Source organism: Morone saxatilis, unplaced genomic scaffold (genome assembly GCF_004916995.1).
Source record: "Morone saxatilis isolate NCDOM2014 unplaced genomic scaffold, NCSU_SB_2.0 Contig11, whole genome shotgun sequence".
Classification (NCBI taxonomy): domain Eukaryota; kingdom Metazoa; phylum Chordata; class Actinopteri; family Moronidae; genus Morone; species Morone saxatilis.
In genome coordinates, this window is record NW_023339663.1 from 8,710,677 (window position 1) to 8,731,118 (window position 20,442).

Below are 20,442 nucleotides of genomic sequence, written 5' to 3' on the forward strand. Positions count from 1 at the left end.
AATGTTGTCAACAAGTCAGGGAAGAACATGATATAAGTCTTTTAAAATGTTTTTTACTTTGTCTAGTGCTGCACAATTGAGACAATTTTCTTTTGAAAGTGGTTGCCAGTGGTTACAGCAGATCAATTTGGGAGACAAAGGTACAAATGAAACGAGTGGCACAAAATGCCACAAAGCTATAGATTATTATTGACAATTTCCATTGAAACAGAAATTAGATACCACAAGAAACAAGCAACAAATGGGATGTGGTTGGTATCTCAGTGTATGTTTTAATTATTATCATTCTTCTACTAATGTGGTTATGAGGTGGTCTTGATGTAAATGTTACCAATCTAAATTCTAAATATTCTAATAATCTAATAATCTTGATCACAGATCAACCATTATCCCAAGTTAGATAGGACAAATATCAAGCAGTATCTTACTGTATGCATATTACAGACCAACATGAGAGCCTATTGATCTAACTCTCTGCCAGAAAGCAAATAAATGTAATTTACCAAAATGTCTAAGTACTCATTTAACAACTCACTTAAATGGCTAGAATCTGATATTTTTATGCCACATTCTACCCATGAAAAGTTTAGGGTTAGGGTTTTTAATTTTAGTTTAATGTATGTAATGTATGTTTGTATTGTTTGTATGCTCTGGATACTTTAATTTCCCTCGGATAAATAAAGTATCTTCATCTATCGTATCTATTTTTCTATTCCCGATATCGTATGCTATCTTATCGTATCTATCTGATCTATCTATCTATCTATCCATCTATCTGAACGTGGGCATGTTTTCCTGTTTAAAAGTATTTCTTTTTCCACACCAGAAAAACACTCAACTTGGGGCGCATTCAGTCGTAGGCTTATTCCATTTATGTGCACCAGGATGTATACCTACTACACAGCAACACAACTCAAGGATGAGCCAAACACAAAAGATAGTGTGTTTATGTCACTAATGGTTACATTTGTGTGCATGTTTTTACTTGGGTTTAATAATTTGAGATTTGTGTTTTTTTTTTTTTAAATATTAACTTTTTATATGAGTAATCTGGGGTTCAAAATAATGCAATAGCCATGGCACTCGACAGATGGCAGTGAGAGATAAAGGATTTGTAACATAACTACCCGGGTTTTAATGGTAAACTACAACCTGTCGTCTCCTTGTTTCATCATTTATTTCATACAGAATGCATTTGATATGTCTGTTTATAGGTGCTGCAGCTCAGAACATGTAAAGTAACTTATAAGCAAATGCTTGATCCGACATTAGAGGGTGATATGCTTGAATTCCTGAAACATTTGCCGTTTCCTTATTTCTATCTCTTTCATTTCCCGTTGTTGTGTGTGTGTGTGTGTGTGTGTGTGTGTGTGTGTGCCTTTAGGTGATAAACCTTCTCAAACCGGTCTAACAGGACCTTCTCATGTTCCAACAGCACACATACACATCAGTTTTTCTCTGCACCACCCACACTGTGAAGAAGTTTGGTTTTGTCAACACCCTCTGTCTGTTTCTCTCTTGCAACATAAAGCCGAGTGTTAAAGGATAACAAATAAACACAATGATACTAATTTCTGTTCATATTATAGGTTATTGACACCATATAATATAGTTCAAGATTGTCATGTTTGATTGCAACGTCTTTGGTTAGGTTTGTGCAACAAATAAGGGAAAAATCTATTAAATGTATCAACCTGTTGGCCAAACGAACCAGGGAAATGGAATTCAGTCTCACCTGAGTTAATGAGGACAAGCCGAAACACGCCAGTGAGTAGATCAAGAATGTTACCTAAAATGCAGGGGCTGCAGTTATTGGCAGAGAGAGCTGTCAGTTATCCAGAGGCGGTCGGGCGCACCCATTGGGCTCATCTCTCAAAGGACACCGTCGCGGGTTTCGATGCAAATCTGTACCGGGGCGACTCCTGAACTCTGTTTCATTTTATATAGGCTAGAAAAAACCCACAGAGAAGAACCAGTGACGGTACATTTTTGACAATTTAAGTCTTGGCCATGGAGGGGAGGATTTCTACCTTGACTCTGCTGTGTCTGAGTGAGTATTTCCTTAACATTTGCTTATTTTCCTATGCGCCTTACCAAGCTGCCACACCTGTTTGCGCACCTTCGGGCCTCAGTAGCAACTGTTTATGCGTGTGACTTTTCCCATTTGTTTGCTGTTAAATTGCCATTTTTAAAACAAAAAACATAAAAATATATACAGACAAAACTACAATTTAAAAATTGTGGAAATTTATTTGAAATAAACACCATCAAATTTTAATATGCTTTTGACTCGACCTGTTCTCTTTCACAGAGACACAACTTCATAAAATGATTTTATTTTTTAAAAATGTTAGATTAGACTTCTTTCAAACTTAAGAGTGATAACAAATCAAGCTCAACTTGGGTTAGAACTAACTTTTCGAATCAAAATTTTCCCTATCCATTAATCTGTTTGTAATCTAATCTAATCAGTTATTTTTTTAGCTTTTGGTCTGGGCCTATGAAGTTCCCAGAGCCCATGGTGAAGTCTTAAAATGTCTTGCTTTGTCCGAGAAACAATAGGTTACAAATATTCACATCTGAGAAGCTGGACATTTTTTGGAAGTAGTTTTTGCTTGAAAAAACAAAAGCAATTAATGGACTATCAAAATTGTTGATTTCTTCTGTCCATTGACTCATTGTTTTAGTTTCACACTGAACAGATTTGAAACAATTTGTATTCCCTGTGTGTGGGGTGGGAGGGTGGGGTAATATGTTATTTGTACAGATCTCAGGTACAACAATGCCGGTCAAATTAAAATAAAATTATAACTTTGTCAATTAAACCACAGTTTTAAAAATGATAGGCAATCCAATCCAAATGGTTATAATCATTATTTTCTGTTTTTATCTATGACAGTGCTGTCAGGTGTTGGTGCCGTCACTGTGGACATCCCAAAGGATCTTTATGAGTATGCCAGGGGTGACAACATCACACTGCCCTGCACCTTTAAACCCAAACCCGGCTTCACCCCAGCCCAAGTCATCATCTCATGGTCTGCTCAAGAGGTCAGACCACTACACTGTGTTCATGTGTTTGTATACTGTATGTACATTTGCATGAGGGCATTATTCTTTATTAACTGTGTATGATAATAAGCATAAATCATGAATAATGTACAGAGAACTTTCCTTTCTTCCTCTTTTAATGTTCCTCTGATGCTGTCGTTGTCTAACAGACCCTGATCCTCACTCATTATTATCCTGAGGCTGAAACTGACATCACATCGGATTATGAAGGTCGGGTGTCCCTGGATGTAGACGTTAAAAAGGGAAAGGCAAACCTCAATCTGTCTTCCATCTCACTGGCAGACAACGTAAATTTTGAATGTCGTCTCCAGATCCGAAGTGATGATGAGGGCAAGCCGGCTGACTATACACGTTTGGTTGTTCTAGGTAACTATAATTTCATTCGTTTTCAAAGTATTACACTGTTAACTGTGGAAAGGTTGTGGAAAAGAGATAATTTTTGCATGTTGTTTGTGGCTTTCTATTCAGTATATCAGGTATTATACTCTAAGTATCTGAAATGTTAAACCTCAGTCAGTATCATGTTTTACATTCATATGATTTAATATGTAAGCAGTTCAACAACGAAGTGCAAAAAAACATGACACATAGAAGTAGATCATCAAAATGAAACTTTCTCTAACCACTTTGCCAACGTTGCTGCTTACTGTGTTACCAAATGCCAATTTCCTTCCTTTTTTTATTTTCTAGTGGCTCCATCTAAGCCCATCTGTAAAATCCAGGGTAAGGCAGAGTACGGCCAGAACATCAACCTGACATGTTTGTCTGAGGAAGGCTCCCCGACACCCACTTATAAGTGGGAAAGTCGAGATGTCAGTAACGTGCCTCGCATTCCAGACCCCAGAACCACTGACAGTAAGTATGAGTAACCCAGTTTCTGACAAGACTATCGATCCTGGAAAAATATAAGTCAACTGTCAGCATTTTGAGGGCCAGTGTGTAACATTTAGGATGATCTATTGGCAGAAATAATGTGTATAAATGTGTTTTCATAACTTAATATAGAAATCATTTTGTTTTGTTGTTAAAATTAGGGAGTTGCAATCTGCAACTACACCGCTAGATGCCACTAAATCCTACACACTGGATTTTTAAAGATTTACTTGCCTCTGCAAAATGAGAACCTCAGTCATGATGAGGGTGAGAATCATGTCCCTCTCTGCTCCACTTGGTGTACAAGTTGGAAGCTTGTGTCTGTTTTGTCTGTGTGAAAGTACTATTTCACCCCTCTGTATCATAAGACCTTTATGTTAGGGATGGCTCAATACCAGTTTTTCATGTTTGATACCGATTCCGCAACCTTGAATATCTGCCATTACCGATACAATCGGATACCATCTTCATTTCTCCTCTCGTAAACATCTAAGCTGATAATAATACATTTGTATGGATTCACTTTGCTTAACTTAACCATCAAAACATTGTGCTCAAACTGTGAAACAAATGGAAAAAGAAGAAGAAAAAAGAAATATATAGCTCAAAGTTTAGTTAAGTCTTCATGTAATAGTTTAGGCTAGTGGATCGTATCAAATCATTTTTTCTCTCCGACATCCAATCCCGTAATTCTGGCCAGTATCGGACCAATACCGAAGCTGAGTATGGTACACCCTTACTTCTACATTAAAATCTACAATAAAACGTTACTGTGTCTCTGTCTGTCAGAGGGAGGCATCCTGTCTCTATACAATATCTCCAAAGAGACATCAGGATACTACATCTGTACCTCAAGCAACAAGATCCGCACCGCTACCTGCAACATCACCCTTGCTGTCATGCCACGTGAGAGAAACCTTCCTAACGTCTTTTAATTAACAATCTGGGAACTTAGTATTCCCAATACAACAACACATTATAATATGCATCCTTTTCTTCTTCTTCTTCTTATCCCACCTTGTCTTTCTTCTTGCAGCTTCCATGAACATTGGCTCCACTGCGGGAATCATTGGTGGAGTTGTCTTTTTGATCATACTCTTACTCATCATCTGCATCTGTTGCTACTGCTGCCGGAAAAAGAAGAAAGAGGAGGAATACGCCATGGGGTAATGTTTTTCCCCCATAAAAACTACCATTTGGTACCATTCACATTTGAATAGATACCAGTACCAATACCTGGAATTCAGGACCAAAATATGTCTCACTATACCCCTTGCATACTGTATGCATAAATAGTATGTTATTTACAATTACGTTCATGATTTTACATAGGAATACTAACCTAATAAAACCCTATTACTGGGAATCATGAGTTTCAGAGCGTCAAACACACAGAGCGTCCCCGTGACTGACTCACTCCTACCTGCACACGGTGTGAGACAAGAGGGCCAGACACTGACTCTGGTCTGTCTGTGGGCTGTTATCGGTTATGTCCTTTTAACTGTGTGAGACAATGGAAAAGTGACAGGAGAGGCTGTGCACACTTTCAATTGCGTGAGTCTCGTGAGTTGACAACCCTGTGGCTAACACCAGTAAAACTGTAAGTTACTTCCAGCAACAACTTATCCAGCTAAGCAATTAATTACTTGAAGATGACGATGAAGTTGTTGATGCCTGACTTAAAGTTTTGCCGTACATTGAGGCTTCAACTTTGGCGCTGCCTGCAGGCGTGCTAAAGTTAACTGCTGCTTTCAGGCTATATAACACAATAATGCTACACTCTTCAGCTATTAGATACATTTTGTGTTTGACTAGGTGTTTCCTCAGGTTAGACGTGTTACCCTGGCCAGCTCTGCGTTTTGCATTACATAGACTCGAATGTCCTGACTCACTGTGACTTAAACAAGCTGCAACTTGACATGAGTCTCTCTCTCTCTCTCTCTTTCTCTCTATACTCTACTCTCTCACCCAAATGTGCTGTCAGGTAGCGAAATGTGACACCAATTTATTTAACGTGAATTAGTAGTGGGTCACCTAAAAAGTATCAAATTCGGTACCCAACCCTAATAAACACACACACAAACACACTGACGCTAACTGATGATATGAACAGAGGTCACCTGAGGCTGAATGAGTAGGTGGTCGGTCATACAAAAGAAAAGTCAAAAAGAAAGTCAAAAATAATCTTAACGGCTGTCTGTGTGTGAGATCCAGTTTTACATCCTGTTCATGAAACTAAATTAATAACCAGGACAGAAATCATCATTACCACTGACATATTGGACACATCTCCGTTTGATCAGATTACTTCTTTTCTGATTGCTTGATACAGCCTGTATATCGTATGTTATTGAGCCAAGCCCAAGATGTTTTTTTGAATCGCAGTATCAAAGACACAAAAGCTTGCTTTCTTCACAAAAACAACATGAGCAACATGATATTGACAGGACTGCATGCATTGATGAGTACAGAATGTTCACAAACCAACTACAACAACTCAGCTGAGGTGGTTTCAAGGCAACTTTGGAAGTTTTGTTCGAGGTGAACGCTGCCAAATAAAAACCCTTCTCACACAAACATCTGACTGTTTTCTGTTCCCTTTCCAGAGTTCGTGAGGAAGAGTACAGTGACAAAGAGCCAGCAAGAAATGGTGAGAGTCGCCACGCCGATGGGCAAGAGGATACACGAGGTTATGAAGACTCCAGGGCGAGGAGCCCTGTTAGGCAGAGTGACCACTACGAAGAACGAAGCGAGCGCGACTACGACGATCGGCGCAGCGACTACGATGACCGCCGCAGCGACTACTCCGACCGCCGTGACAAGTACAGTGACCGCCATGAGCGCTACGACGGGGAGCGCCACTACGACGACGATCGACGCTATGATGACCGCAAAGACCGTGGTTATGATGATGAGCGCTATGATGATCGTGAACGTGACAGACCACCCGTGCCAGCCAATAAGCCACCAAGGAGGGACTACGACAACTAAGGCCTTCAACAAATATTAACCACCATCTTCCATATTCTTTTTTTTAACCTCCAGTGACTTTAGTGTCTAATTTCTGCCTCCATGGATCTTGTTGTGACACAATTGTAACACCACAACCATACTAGAATTTAGAGGAAGTACAATCTCTCATTGTCTGTTTTTTTTAGAGGTGGAACCACGTTAACAGTTGAATTGATTGAGAGGATTAATTGAGGAAGGGCAGGGAACCCAAAATGGCATCTACAAAGTCTGTCTGATCCATTTTAAACAGGGAGTGGGTTGGTGGGTGGGGTCAACAGTTACAAACTCTCTGGCTCAGGTATGAACAATGCCCAGGGCACAAACTGTACTTTAGTTGTGTACCAAAATTCACGTCAAACAAATGATGGGAACTGGACAAACATTTTTTTTTTCTACCGAGATAAAATAGTTTTTTAGTTATCTGTGTAATCCAGAAATCAGTTGGCATTTTAACTTTAAACTCAATATGTTGGCATTCTTACATACGAATACAAAGCCTTATGTCTGTCTGTGTGTCTGTCTTGGATTCTTCAGGTGTTAACTGGTGGTAGTTTGTTTTTTAGGAAGCTGCCTCCACACTGAGAAGGGCTTCAGTTTTTTTGTAATTCTTTGTTTTATCGTGTATATACTTTTTTTCTCCCTTTGAGTTAGGTACTGCATCCTTGTATACATAGCCATTGAATCATGTCCTTTTTATTTAGTGGTTTCATTTTTCTTTTCACCGTAATATTACAGAAACCAGTACTACAACTTCTTCTGATTGTTGAGTTAGATAATGTCTCCACAAGAACTCTCAGGGTTTCTTTTTTTACATCTAAAATTCAAATTAATTGTAACTTTTAAAATGCAAACTAGATTATCAAATTTTTCCCTGCCATGTTGTTTCTGTTGAAACGAAACTACGGAAATATTGTACATATGCTATTATTGTATCGCAGCAATGGTAAGGTTATATAATAAGGTTTTATACTGGGATTTATCAAAATTTTCTGTTATTGTGAAACATTTTGAAATATACTGTAAAAAAGCTGATGAAATAAAAATTAACCAAACAGCTTCTTGCAACTGTATGAATCCTGGACACTAGATGGCAACACTACAAACAACTCAATTTTCACATGATCACATGATAATGTGCAGTAAAAATAAAAAATATTATTATTTTATTAGTGGTAGTAGTAGAATTATTAATTGTGGCTAAGATTTGGTGGATTCATTCACGTCTAAAACTTATATTTATTTTTGTTAATCGTTAAAAATGTTTCGGGCTTCACCCTCCCGCTTCCCTTCATCATCACCATCCATTGTTTTTGGACTATGTGTAAAGTTACACAACCAAACAACTAGTGCCGGATATGGAGTCATTGGGGCTTCAAAATAAAATGATAATGATAAAAAAGATTTGCACGTAATTGTTTTCAGTGATAGCAAAAGCAATCTGTTGACATTTTGTTATACTTATTCAGATTGATCAGTGTAAAGTAAATAAATATAAACAATATATGGGATGATTTACAAAGTAAGACAGGAGAGCAATAAAAGCACCTATCCTCTCAGTATGTTGAATATTTTAACTTTTATTTTATTCCAATATTGTATGGGGTTTGGTGCTTGGTGTTAACAGAATAAACTACATGTATCTATGTATCTCTGAATGTAATATGTCTTAAGAACAACGAGTACTTGCAGCAGTCAGATGAATTCAGTGTGGACTCAAAATTAACTTAACCTAGTTACACATTCAGACTGTGAAAAACTTTTATTATTTCAAGATTTGGTAAAACACACAAGCCATCAGTACAGGAGCAAAGAAAGGACTTCAATAAATAAACAGTGAATTTCTTTTTTACTATACTGGCAAGTTAAATAAATTTGTAACTGAATAAAAATGACTGCTATGTGAAAAGTATACTACAAATTACTAAAAAAAAAAAAACTGAATACAGTTTGTTACATTCTGCCTCTCTTTACAACACATACACTCACATACAACCCTACTTCTATTCTTCTTTTTTTCATTATATCTTGTATTTTTCTATTTTCATTTTGTTATTTAATGTGTATTTCTGCTGTGTTCTATCTGGAGCTGCTGTAACAAGTGAATTTCCCCAGTGTGGGATCAATAAAGTCTATCTTATCTTAACACTGTCTGCATCAACAAACTTTGATTTTGAAAACCGCTGCCGGACGTTGTGAGTTTTATTTTGACACGCTTGACGACGGTCCCGCTGCTGCAGCGCCGCTGTCCCGTTATCTCAACTCTCTGAACGAGCTGGAAACATCGTCCCGGGATGAGACGAAAGAGAAAAGAAGACGACGTTCATCAGGAAAGTTTGATGAAAGTCACCTGCGGGATTTGGAAAATGTTTTTAATGTCGAAGTGGTGGATTTTTATCGTTTGCCTGACAGGTAAGTGAAGATGAACAAGGGGGGGAAAAAAGATGGAATCTATTCTGTGTGAAGTGGTGTAACAGGTTGTTGAACTCTGATTTACATTTGGACTAACCTTTAACTAACGTCGCTATAACTAACTATAACTAACCTGCACTGAGTCTTTGCAGGCGAATTAGCTAAGCCATTGGATTCAAAACCTTTCCCACATATTAACAATGATGTTTTATAAGTCGAGTGGTTGTTTCTTCGCAGTGCTGCAGTCGACTGTTATTTGACCATGTGTGAATGATCCGAGCAGAAGCCTTGGGGGTAGTGGATTAGGAGGACTAACTCCTCACCTCACCTAGTTTGTAGGACAAAATAACCTAAAATTATGAAACACAGTGGATTTAAGTGAAGCAGCAACAACACATCAAATGAATAACTGCATTAAATGAATAATACCCCAGACCATAACGTTAGATGGTGTGCAAAACCAATAGTGGAGCTCCCTGATATTGTAGATTATAGTTATAGAAACGATTTGTCAAATAATCAGCTACTTGATCAAGAATTAATGAATCTGTAACTACTCTGATAATCAATTAAGTAATGTTTTGTGCAAAAATTGTACTCCAGGTTCTCAGATGTGAATATGTGGTATTCTGGTTGTCAGTACGATATTCAATAATACTAATTTGTCAGTTGGACAAAAGAAACTTTTAAGACATCACTATGGACTCTTGGATGGGTATATAAAGTAGCATTTATATAATGACTCTAATAAACTTGAATGAAAATGTGCATGAAAGGGCATATAACATGTCTATTTCAGTGAAAAGCAGAAGACAGTGTGGTGAGAAATCATTGAAACAGCAGGCTTACATATTATTATCTGTAAAAAGGTTTAGGAAATTCATTCCTCCACGTGAAATCAGGCAATTCGAGAAACCAGAACATTTATGATACACTCAGATCTCACAACACTCTCAGCAAGGCTCCTCTCTCCAGTGTTACAACAGTAACCATCCTTTCCCTCCTCCTCTTTCTCCCGCTTTCATTTTCTCCTCTGGAGGCGGCTTTCCTGAAAACTAATAAAGCCTGGATCGCCTGCAGTCTGTGATCCCAGGAAGACCAACCTCCTGGCTCTTTTTGTTTCAGTTCTTAGAAGTCGTAGAGCAACGCTCTCCCAGAGGAATTTATGTTTTAGTCAGATGGATTTCCTCCCCAAATCCACACGACTCCAGCCAAACCTTTACTTTTAAAACCAAGTTGGCTTCAGATGACGCCACAGAAGCTTTTAAATACATACCTTCAGAATACCATTGTTCGCTGGAAAGAAAAATAAAAGCAGAGAACTATCATGCAAGATGTGAATGGTAGTATCCACAGGCTTTTTTCAGAATTATGTTAATGTATTTCAATAGTAGGCAACAGCTGGTCTGAAAATGTAAATTCATGTAAAATAATACTAAAAGAAATTTAGTGTAAACTGACTTTACAGTACAAAATCAGCTGCCAACTTGAAGAGCAGATTTGTGGTCTGTCTGATTTGCTTCAACATTTTTCCACCCTTAAAACTGCATTCATGGTAGTGATGGACAAATTACCTGGCATTTTGAGATAATTGGCAACGGCAAGTGCCTGCACTCAAAAGGCTGATAAACAGAACATTTCTGCAGGTATTCTTGTCAATGTGGCTGCTGTAGGACGATGTTAGTGCTCCGCCTTGTGAGTTTTGAGAAAGAGGTGAAAAGGTTACCAATACTGGCTAGCATTAAAAATATATTACGTTATAATAGTGTAGAATAATGCAGTTAAATGACGTAGCTTCTGACATAAATACCATTAATATCCTCAAATCTACAGCATAACCCAATTCTTTTTCCAATTTCATTAATTAATGAAAAAAACAACGGCCATTGAAAAAACGATATAATTTAACCACTAATTCATGGTGTTTAGTTTTAATGACATGGATTTGGTATTTTACTGTAAATGACATTATTTGTATGGGAGTGATATGTAGGGTTTTGTGAACATTTTTCAGTTTTGGTCTTACAGTTTTGGGTTTATTGCTACCACAGCAGCAAGTCTTCTTAGAATCAGCTAATATTTAACATTTTAAGTCAATTGATGACTTAAATGATCAAAGTTGTTTAAAAAAATGGTTAACTAACAACTAATCGATCAACTGACTAATCCTTTGAGCACTAGTTAATAAGGATGTTTTAATAGTCTCTCAGTGTGCTGCTTGATGTATCTTTTGGGTACTTTTTATTAAATCAGTTCTGGGACACCAGCTGAGGCTGTTTAGTTAGCTTCACTCTTAGTAACAGAAAGAAAACAAAACTCTTTCAACAGGCCTGGTCTGGATTAAGTGAAGCTGGCCCCCTCTCTTCCCTCACCTCATCTCTGTTCACTGGTCCAGTTCAGTCCCACCTCCCACTGCTTAGCTTGAGAAACACACACACACACAACAACAGCATACACAGATGTTTCTGGGTGTATGTGGGGGTGTGTTTTTCTCACATGGTCACCTCTCTGGTGTGTGTTGCTGTTGAACTGCAGAGCTCAAGCTCCTGGTCATCATGTGACCCAGAGTCCTGCGGCTTCAGAAGCTCCAAAACAAAGTCAGGTCAACTCAGCTCACAGTCAGATTTCACCGCGCAGAAGCAGCTCAAACAGTCTCAACAGCAGCTCTCTGTTTGTACACGTATCTTGCCAAACTGCAACATTAAATACATTCCAGCTAGGGGTGGGCAATCTGAACATTTTGCATTCAGATCGCAGTATTTAATGTCTTCTAACTTCTGTTTCCAAACTTCACGCAACCTCATTCACTAGCAGATCAAACGGATGTAGAGTAGAGTGGTGTAGCCAACTAGATGGTTATGCTGATTGGACAAATTACTTCAATTACTACAGCTCTTCCTTGGGGGACGTATTGGAAATAATGCAATTGAGTTTTAAGTACGTGAAAAGTGTTATTTTATGATTAGGCCTATGTTATCTTTTGGCTTCTGTTAACTTCAAACTTCAAATTAAACTCAGGTTTTAATCATCATTTTAAAACCAGTGTAGTATCTTTCGTTCAATATTATGTTTTAATGGTGCAAACTGAGAAATTCATAGGCTATTTCAAGTCTCCAAACAAAACAAAAAAAAACATTGCAAGCTAAAACAGGGATTGTGGTGTCAATTAAATAGAATGTGAATATGCAAGTATTTCTATTTAGTGCTCATCCTAACATATTTCTACTTTTGGGAAAGGGAGGTGATGTTACTCAGTTTCATGAAAGATATCTGACCAATGTGATTGGTCAGATATCTTTAAAGTGAGCTAACAGGAACAGGTGTCTCCTTAAACCTCGATTCAGCATCTGAATCACTGTGTGTTGCTGTCTGCTGTAGTAATCCTTAAATCTCCCTCATTACACATTCCCAGTTATTACTTGTTTTGGCTGCCATATCTGTGGTGTGTTTGCCTAAGCCAGAGGTTTACAGACTGACTGTGGGCCACCTGAACTGTGTGTTCATATTCGACTGAGTTATGACTCTGAGAAGAAGAAGGCTCAGATTTTTTGCAGGTTTTAAAATGTCATGCAGTGACCCTTTCTTCTTTCACACTTTATTGATCCTCCTTCATTATCTCCTATCCTCCCACAGATGTCCTCCCTCCCCGTTGCTCAGCGGTTAATGTGTTTGTGAGAGATGAGAGGAGGTATGCTGTGCTATTCCAGTCAGTAATCCTGCCATGTCAGTACAACAGCGTGTCCACCCAGATCCCCGTGGTGCAATGGGTCTACAAGTCGTACTGCCGCGACCGAACACGGGACTCGTTCAGCTTCCCCGACAGCCTGAGTGGAGGCTTGGGAGGAGGGGGGCTGACGGGTGGAACCGGAGGAGCCAGTGGAGGGTACGACACAGGGATGACAGCGAGCTACCTCGACTGTGCTGACAGCAGCCGGACGGTCCGAACTGTGGCCTCCATCTCTGGTTCCTCAATCACGCTGTCAGAGTACTACAAGAACAGAGACATCTCCATCATCAACAGTAAGACTTCAGCAGTACTAACTGCGCCTGCGGTTCCGTTTCTCTGATGTCCATGTTGAAAATCATCTCAACACAGTTAGTAGCTCATTTCGGTTGGATGTAGTCTAGACGTCTAATAGCCTTTCACTTTATGAGTAAATGCAGTCGGGTTTTGATGTCTCTCCGCCTCCAGATCACCAAATGAATGCTTACTGAATGCATTGTACCATTATTTCTGGGTATTCATTTTCTGTTTAATAACTCAGCACAAGTAGAACCAAGTACAAAATGTGGGGTGACCACCATCTACATACAACAGTTGGATGTCACTTCTCCACTTCATCCCACTGTACAGAAATTAAGCCAAAATATCGCCACCATCTTTCGCCACTCAGAGCCAGAGACTGCGCAGGGGTTGGTGCCATGGTATCAAAGTCACAAAGGCTCTTTGGAAACCTATGGGTGATGTCACAGACACTACGTCCATTTTCGACTGTGCAACAGCTCGTTCCAAACTTGCCTTAGAGCGGGAGACTCTAAGGAGGGCAGCGATTAACTTGTTCACATCTCACGATGTGGGGGAGTCTGTGGCGTCCGATCTAAGGGAGCTGTATTGACTCCAGAACATTCGATATTCGAATGACATTAAAAAAAAAAAAGGAAATGACTCCTAGAGCAATACTATGAAAACCAAATCAAAAGCTTTTTTTCAGTTTTGGTTTAAAAGATTCAAACTTTTGGGCTTCTAGTTTCATTGGTGCATAAAAGAAAAAGCTGCTTCTGTGGTACTTTTGTAATATATTGATCCAAACGAATGTTCTTATTAGTTCTGCTGCTGCTTCAGTTTGATGAACGCCATAAATGGGCGCCTTGCCTTCCTAAAAATCAGTCTCTTCAGCCTGCTTTAATCTATGAGATGGGTGCTCCCTCACATGTCCATAGCATAGATATAATATTAATATATATGTGTTAATTAGTCTTCTATTGAGTTAAAGTAATGAAAGTAACTAAAATCAAATCTCTCATGCCAATAACGGCTGTGGTATAACAAAATATTTCAACAGTTTACAACCGATTAACTGTAGGAATTCATGCTTGTGTCACCCTCACTTTCTCCAGGACTACATTTCCTCACTGTGTTACCATCATGTCATACCCTCAAGGATCATCTAAGGGACACTACTGTGCATATGGTTGCATGTGTGTGTGTGTGCTTGTTGAAGACATGAGAGATTGCCTTGTTTTGCAGCCCTCAGATTTATGGAGCTCTAACTCTGGTTGAAGAATCGACCTTGTCTTCCCCAGCCAGGAACACAGACAAAAGAAATGGTTTTCACACTGTCCTCTCATTCATCCTGACCTCTCACTCCTTCCCTCTGATGTACTTCAATGTCCCACTTTTATTTTTTGACTCTCTAGATCGCTCCACATCCCACCAGCCGCACACTCATTTCTCTCAGTTTGAGGCTTTTCTTTTACTTTTTTCTTTTCTCTTTTTTTTGTCCCACTCCACCTCCTGTCCTGAAACAAGTCAGTGCAGAGATGTTGTAAATGGACAAAAAAGTGAAAGCTTTAACTATGTTGCCTTTGGAGACGCCCAGTCATCCATACGCATGTAATCCTATTCAGGGTCACAGGGGAGGCTGGAGTCTGTCCCAGCATGCACAGGGTAGAGGCTGTTCTGTTAATCACATGGGTAACATAGACATACACAAACCAACACACTCAGTACTCATGGTCCTTTAAAAGTTCAAAAGAAAACCAGGACGTGTATGTATAAAAATAATCTAAACAGTGTTAGAATAAAAATGGTATGCTGAATGAGTGGAAGTGTGACTTTGAAAGAGAGATTTGCCACAGTGGTGCGATCAGCCTGTCTCTCTTCCCCCTTCCTTGGCTAACAGGAAAAGGAAGTGAATTATACAACCCATTTCCTGTCCACTGTATTTACGTGTCTGACCCCCTCACAATGGAGTCAGTGGCCAGGTCCAGTATTGTCTTGTGTGTTGTATTCTTTGGCTAAACTATATTTAAATTGTTTTTACAGCTTTTCAGTCTTTTTTGGATTTTGTTGGAATTGCATCCATAATTAGACAAATATGAAAAACAAAACTATTTTAGCCTCCTAAAAATATCAATGTCTAAACCTAAACCAGATAGAAATGCTTCCATTACCCGTGGGAAAGGGCTTTTTGACGGCAATGTAAAGCAGTGACAATGTTAGGAACAATTTTGAGTGGCAGGTTAATTAATATTCACAGCCTGTAGCAGAAAATGCGATAAGATCTAACTTAATTCATTCTAAAAAAAAAAAAAATTGTAGTATGTAATTGTAGATAAGATGATATGAATTTTTTTTGTGCAAATTTTAACCCTTTCCTTTTTTTCTCCCGCAGAGGCAGACCTGCGCATAGGAGAAGTCCAGTGGGGAGATAGTGGAGTTTACATCTGTAAAGTGGTTATAGCTGATGATTTAGAGGGACAGAACGAAGCCTCCGTGGAGCTGCTGGTTCTTGGTAAGCTACCGATACTTTCCCAACATGCCATTGACATCCATTTAAGCTTGAACGACCCACAAATTCAACAATGTGTTTCCAGTTCTTGTGCGGCTGTGACAATTTCATTATTGTTGAACTTTGACCTCTCATGACTCTCATGTCCCGTTTTAATGCTAAGTGCAAGACTGACAGCAAGACTGACCAATCCTTCATATGTAATTATCATAGACACAAAAACACACATTGCTTACTGTAAATTGAATTATTTTGATTAAGAGCTGCTGTTACGTAACCAAGCAAGGCCTTCATGAGCTGACCTTTTCACCACCGACAGATACACACAATACAGGCTCATTAATGAGCTGATTAACAAGCAGTGGAACCTCCTGGGCTGTCTTGCCTAATATGTAACCATAGCAACTGCATTCACTCATACTGTACGGTACTATATAGACCAAGGTTTTGAAAACTTAGTTACTGCAGAATAGTTATCTCTAATATGAGTCATTGCCACTTGTGTCAAGCCTGTGTGTGTGTGTGTGTGTACGTGGATTCTGTGTGTCTCATGTTGTAAAAGTATCTGTGTTGTTTCTTTACAGTGTCAGTGTACTTGTCTGTGTTCAGTTACAAATGTTACCATAGCAATAGCTGAGCGGCTATGTGGCTCTTGGTGCTCTAATTCACTCTGAGGGTGAACTTTTGTTTGGCTGGCACTCAGAGACTTATGTGTATGCACATAAGACACACACCCACACACAAATACACACACAAGTACTGGACAATGAGCTTTTACAGTTTGCATAGACTTGAGTGCATTCTGAATCAGGTTAAAGCCTTGGTATGAATACATGTTATAGGTGATGACAGGATAAGATAATGCTACAGGCAAATGAAGATGACAAGATTTCCTGAATGATTTGTCCTTTTCAGTCTTAATCCCAGCATGTGAGCCACTCAGTCTACCATAGTGCCAACATGTTGTATTTCCTGTCCTGGTCTTGGTGTAGCTAAGATGGCATGTGAGGCACTTGTTGTGTTTCCATAACAACAGTTGGGGCCACCGCAAATGGCTTGGGGAGTCTTTTGTCTTTTGCGCAAATGGCTTCACCACAGAGAAGACAGGGATGATTTAATGACACGGAGGAGGAACAGCAGAGCACAGTGTACAAAAGATGGAGGGTGACACCATGTTAGACACTCGACTGATGTGGTCTCAGTCGAGTGCTGCTTCCGTCTGTTCTTCCTTTTGAGTTCAATTGCTGTTTTCATACCTCACAACCTAGTTAGTAATGATATAAAATTTTGAAAAAACATTAAAATGTGCATGAGGCAAGTCATTTTCCATCACAGAGAATATTGGCTATTTGAAACAAGACGGTGGAAACACTACCGCTTTTGTCCACAGGGGCCCACAAGGATCAAAACAAAATGAAAGTTCCTTTTAGGCTTAAGTACATTAAGTAATGAACAAAACACACGAACAGTGTAATCCATGAATAGATAGATAGATCAGTGGCTCTTTTAGGGGATCCATCTATCTATGTTAGATAAGCCCTCTCAGTAGAGCTCTACTAGCATGTAGGGCAGGCTCACCTTCCCTTTACAGTTCATCTTTATAGGAGGAACCTGGGTAACCATACAGGGAAAAACAAGCAAACCCCAAATATTTGAAAGTAAATATCGGTGAATCACCAGCATGCAGGAAAATTCATGAGCGAGTGGGAACTCCACAAGTGCTTGAGCAGGAGGGACACAGAAGACAAAACAACAGTGCTTTAAATGTACAAATGCACATAATGCAAATTCCGGCACCCAGTTGTTTGAATTCATGTGGTGATTCAGCTGCTTTTCAATAAACCTTCTGTTTTCTAATCCAGCAAAGAACACGTTGAGCCTTCCAGAAAGATACTAAGTAAGCTATGAGCTTTGTCAGCCAAAATCAGGCCAAGATAGTCCGGCCTGCTCTCTGTTTCTTCGGTCCTTCTTTCTCATGCTCGGCACTCCTCTCCTCCTCTCAGCAATAATCACACTGTCAACAGTCAAAGACCAGTATCTGCTCACATCACACTCACCTCCTGGTTTTTTTTAACTTTTCAAAGCTTCACCTTATATCCTTACATTCTCACATGGACATGTGCATCCAAACAAAGCACTCATGCACAAATTTGTACCAGCTTAAGACACGCTGCCCTTTATCTGTCATGTTATGTTATATTTCATTCAGACGTCTGCTGACCTTGTGTGGAGTCCCTTAAAGCTGTGGTAAAAGAAAAACAAAAGGTGTAAGACAACACTAGCAAGCTACCAGGAGAAACAATTGACAGGTGGTGATGGTTTTTAAGGGGTTGGGAATTTTTTTCCCCTCAAATATAATGACTCTCCTTCCGTTGTAAATTACCAAATCTAAGCCTTTCTTAAAATAAATTCAGTGTACACATAACAATACAAATACAACCAATACATCTGCCAAAATTCTAAAAGAAATGAGTGTTAACATTAGACAACAAAGTAACTAATCAGTCATTGCCACGCTGTCAAAGCCTCATAGGAGCTGTAGTTAAAGCAATAGTTTCACACATTGGGAAATGTGCTGGAGTCTTGTCTTCAACATGAGGTTGCCGGGAAGTTGCTGTTCCCAGCCAAGAAATCGGCCCACCCCATACCTTCATAAAAAACTAAATTGTTGTTTTTAATGTGTGTTAAAATGATGTGGTGTTCAAATGTAAGCATTCCTGTAGTAAGTATCTGTCATTCAAGAGGCTAACAAGTCGGTGGCGCGCGACTTCTCCTGAATTGATAAGTGCGATAATTTGTCAAATTGGAGAGAGATTATTATAAAAAGAAGTAATGGGCTCATGATGCTCCAAGACTCATTTATGAGCCAATACTCTGTTCACTGGCCCGACAGCAGAGAGACAAAGACAAAGAAGTAGTTTCAGGAATGTTTCTCTGCAGTCTGTTTGCAAGCTCTGCCGCATGAGGAATGTTCCCACCTGTGATTTTTGCAGGCCTGCATGTAACATTACTCACAGCTCCTGCCTATTTGTCATGGTATCTTCATGAGAATGATTCATGTTCCAGTCTGTCTTCTTACCAGACAGAAAACCTTACTGCCTTTTATATCAGAAATCAAATGATCAATCTGCTTATCAGTTGTTCTGATATGGAGACTTTCTGGAACAAGACCAGAATGTTCTCTGGTGCATGCTGCTGTTGAACTCTCTTTATCTATGTATCTGTCTTTTTTTCTCTGTATCCCTCTTTGTTTTGTCTTCTTCTCTCTCCGTGCATGCTGCTGCAGCAATAACTTTGAATCAGTCATTCAAATTTATATCAACCCCATTTCCTCTCCTCTCCGCTCCTCTCCTCTGCTCTGCTCTGTCTCTCTAGGTTTCTCAGGTGTGCCTGAAGATCTCCTGCCAGAGTTTGATTTGAAGATTATGCCAGGTAGGGGCATAATGTATTCTCCCCCTCACCTGGTTCCTTGCATTTAAATTAACCCTACTAACTGCTCTAACATGGGTGTAGGAACCTGGGATGGATTTTTGTACACAATATAAGAAATTTAGAAGAGGATATTTGAAGACTGGTCTCTCACATTTGTTACATGAGACTTGGTCCGATGAAGAGAGGTGAACAAAATGGTGATCTTCTTTAATGGTTCCTATGCTAACTGCTCTGATACTCTGTAACCTATTCTCCTGTATGCGATTCAGCTATAATGAGGCTTTGACAGAGTTGAATTCAGAGCCATTTTAACCCAACAGACTGATCCACACCCGTCAGATAATGAGCTGACCGTTGCTCCCACTAGGATGAGCTGTGCTGGAAAACAGTCATTATGGTCATTAGGGTTATTTATGGCTGTGGTTAGCGTGTAACCCCACAGCATTTGGACACTACCCAGTAAAAACGCGATGATTAAGCGGGAGGGAGGTTTGTTTGTGTCACATCAAATTCCTGTAAATACGTATTTGATTATCACAGAGTTTGTGGGAAGATAGATGAATGGATGAATTGTGTGCACACAGCCAGAATGGTTACTGCACGCTTATCTCTGGTGTTAGTGTTGCATTAGTACATGTTGTTGTCCACGTCGACTCCCACAGTCCTCTGAAATGTCTAAATGTACTGTGTGTGTGTGTGTGTGTGTGTGTCATAATGATTCCAAATGAGATCACATTACAAGCTAATTTGTTGTCACAGCCAAACAGTCGGTATCTTACAGAGCAGCATTAACTGTCCTTTTCCTTCCTGTAACAAAATCAGGTTTCCTGTGTGTGTTTCTCCTTGGTTTCACATTGTTCAAGATTTCTTTATCTGCCCTCTCCTTCCCTTCCCTTTGTTTTGTCCCTATAGATACATGTAGTTGTATCAGTTGTACTCGCTGTATCACTCACTTCAGCCCAAAAACCATCTTGTTTTAGTTGTAAGTCATATTCTGACTAAGATTTAATTTCCGTTCAGAGAAAAACATAAAAGGCTGAGGATATAAAAGGCTCATTCTAAGGTATCAGAAACACAAGGATTTTTATTCTCAGGTGATTATACACTAATGAAAACATAGTTATGCGTATTATAT

At 39.3% G+C, this 20,442-nt stretch overlaps 2 protein-coding genes across 2 annotated transcripts in view; both read left to right on the plus strand.

Moving 5' to 3' along the window:
• The first annotated feature begins 1,881 nt into the window (after window positions 1-1,881).
• LOC118343310 (cell surface A33 antigen-like) lies at window positions 1,882-8,008 on the plus strand. The gene is made up of 7 exons (XM_035682070.1): window positions 1,882-2,050; window positions 2,900-3,048; window positions 3,219-3,435; window positions 3,760-3,924; window positions 4,732-4,848; window positions 4,979-5,108; window positions 6,549-8,008. The coding sequence occupies exons 1-7, from the start codon at window positions 2,011-2,013 to the stop codon at window positions 6,931-6,933; spliced, it is 1,203 nt and encodes a 400-aa protein (XP_035537963.1). The 5' UTR covers window positions 1,882-2,010; the 3' UTR covers window positions 6,934-8,008.
• A 1,169-nt stretch (window positions 8,009-9,177) lies between these two features.
• The window catches only part of LOC118321305 (immunoglobulin-like domain-containing receptor 2), a 19,285-nt gene continuing 8,020 nt past the window's right edge, over window positions 9,178-20,442 (plus strand). Inside the window, exons 1-3 of the mRNA XM_035652577.1 lie at window positions 9,178-9,363; window positions 12,997-13,383; window positions 15,759-15,878. Of these exons, the coding sequence (XP_035508470.1) occupies window positions 9,246-9,363; window positions 12,997-13,383; window positions 15,759-15,878 (625 nt within the window). The 5' untranslated portion in view covers window positions 9,178-9,245. The remainder of the gene's footprint in view (window positions 9,364-12,996; window positions 13,384-15,758; window positions 15,879-20,442) is intronic.

Coding starts and splice junctions, on each gene's coding strand:
- LOC118343310 (XM_035682070.1), top strand. CDS start 2,011: ATGGAGGGGAGGATTTCTACCTTGACTCTGCTGTGTCTGA. Junction 3,436..3,759: donor TACACGTTTGGTTGTTCTAG/GTAACTATAATT, acceptor TTTATTTTCTAG/TGGCTCCATCTAAGCCCATC. Junction 5,109..6,548: donor GAGGAGGAATACGCCATGGG/GTAATGTTTTTC, acceptor TTCCCTTTCCAG/AGTTCGTGAGGAAGAGTACA.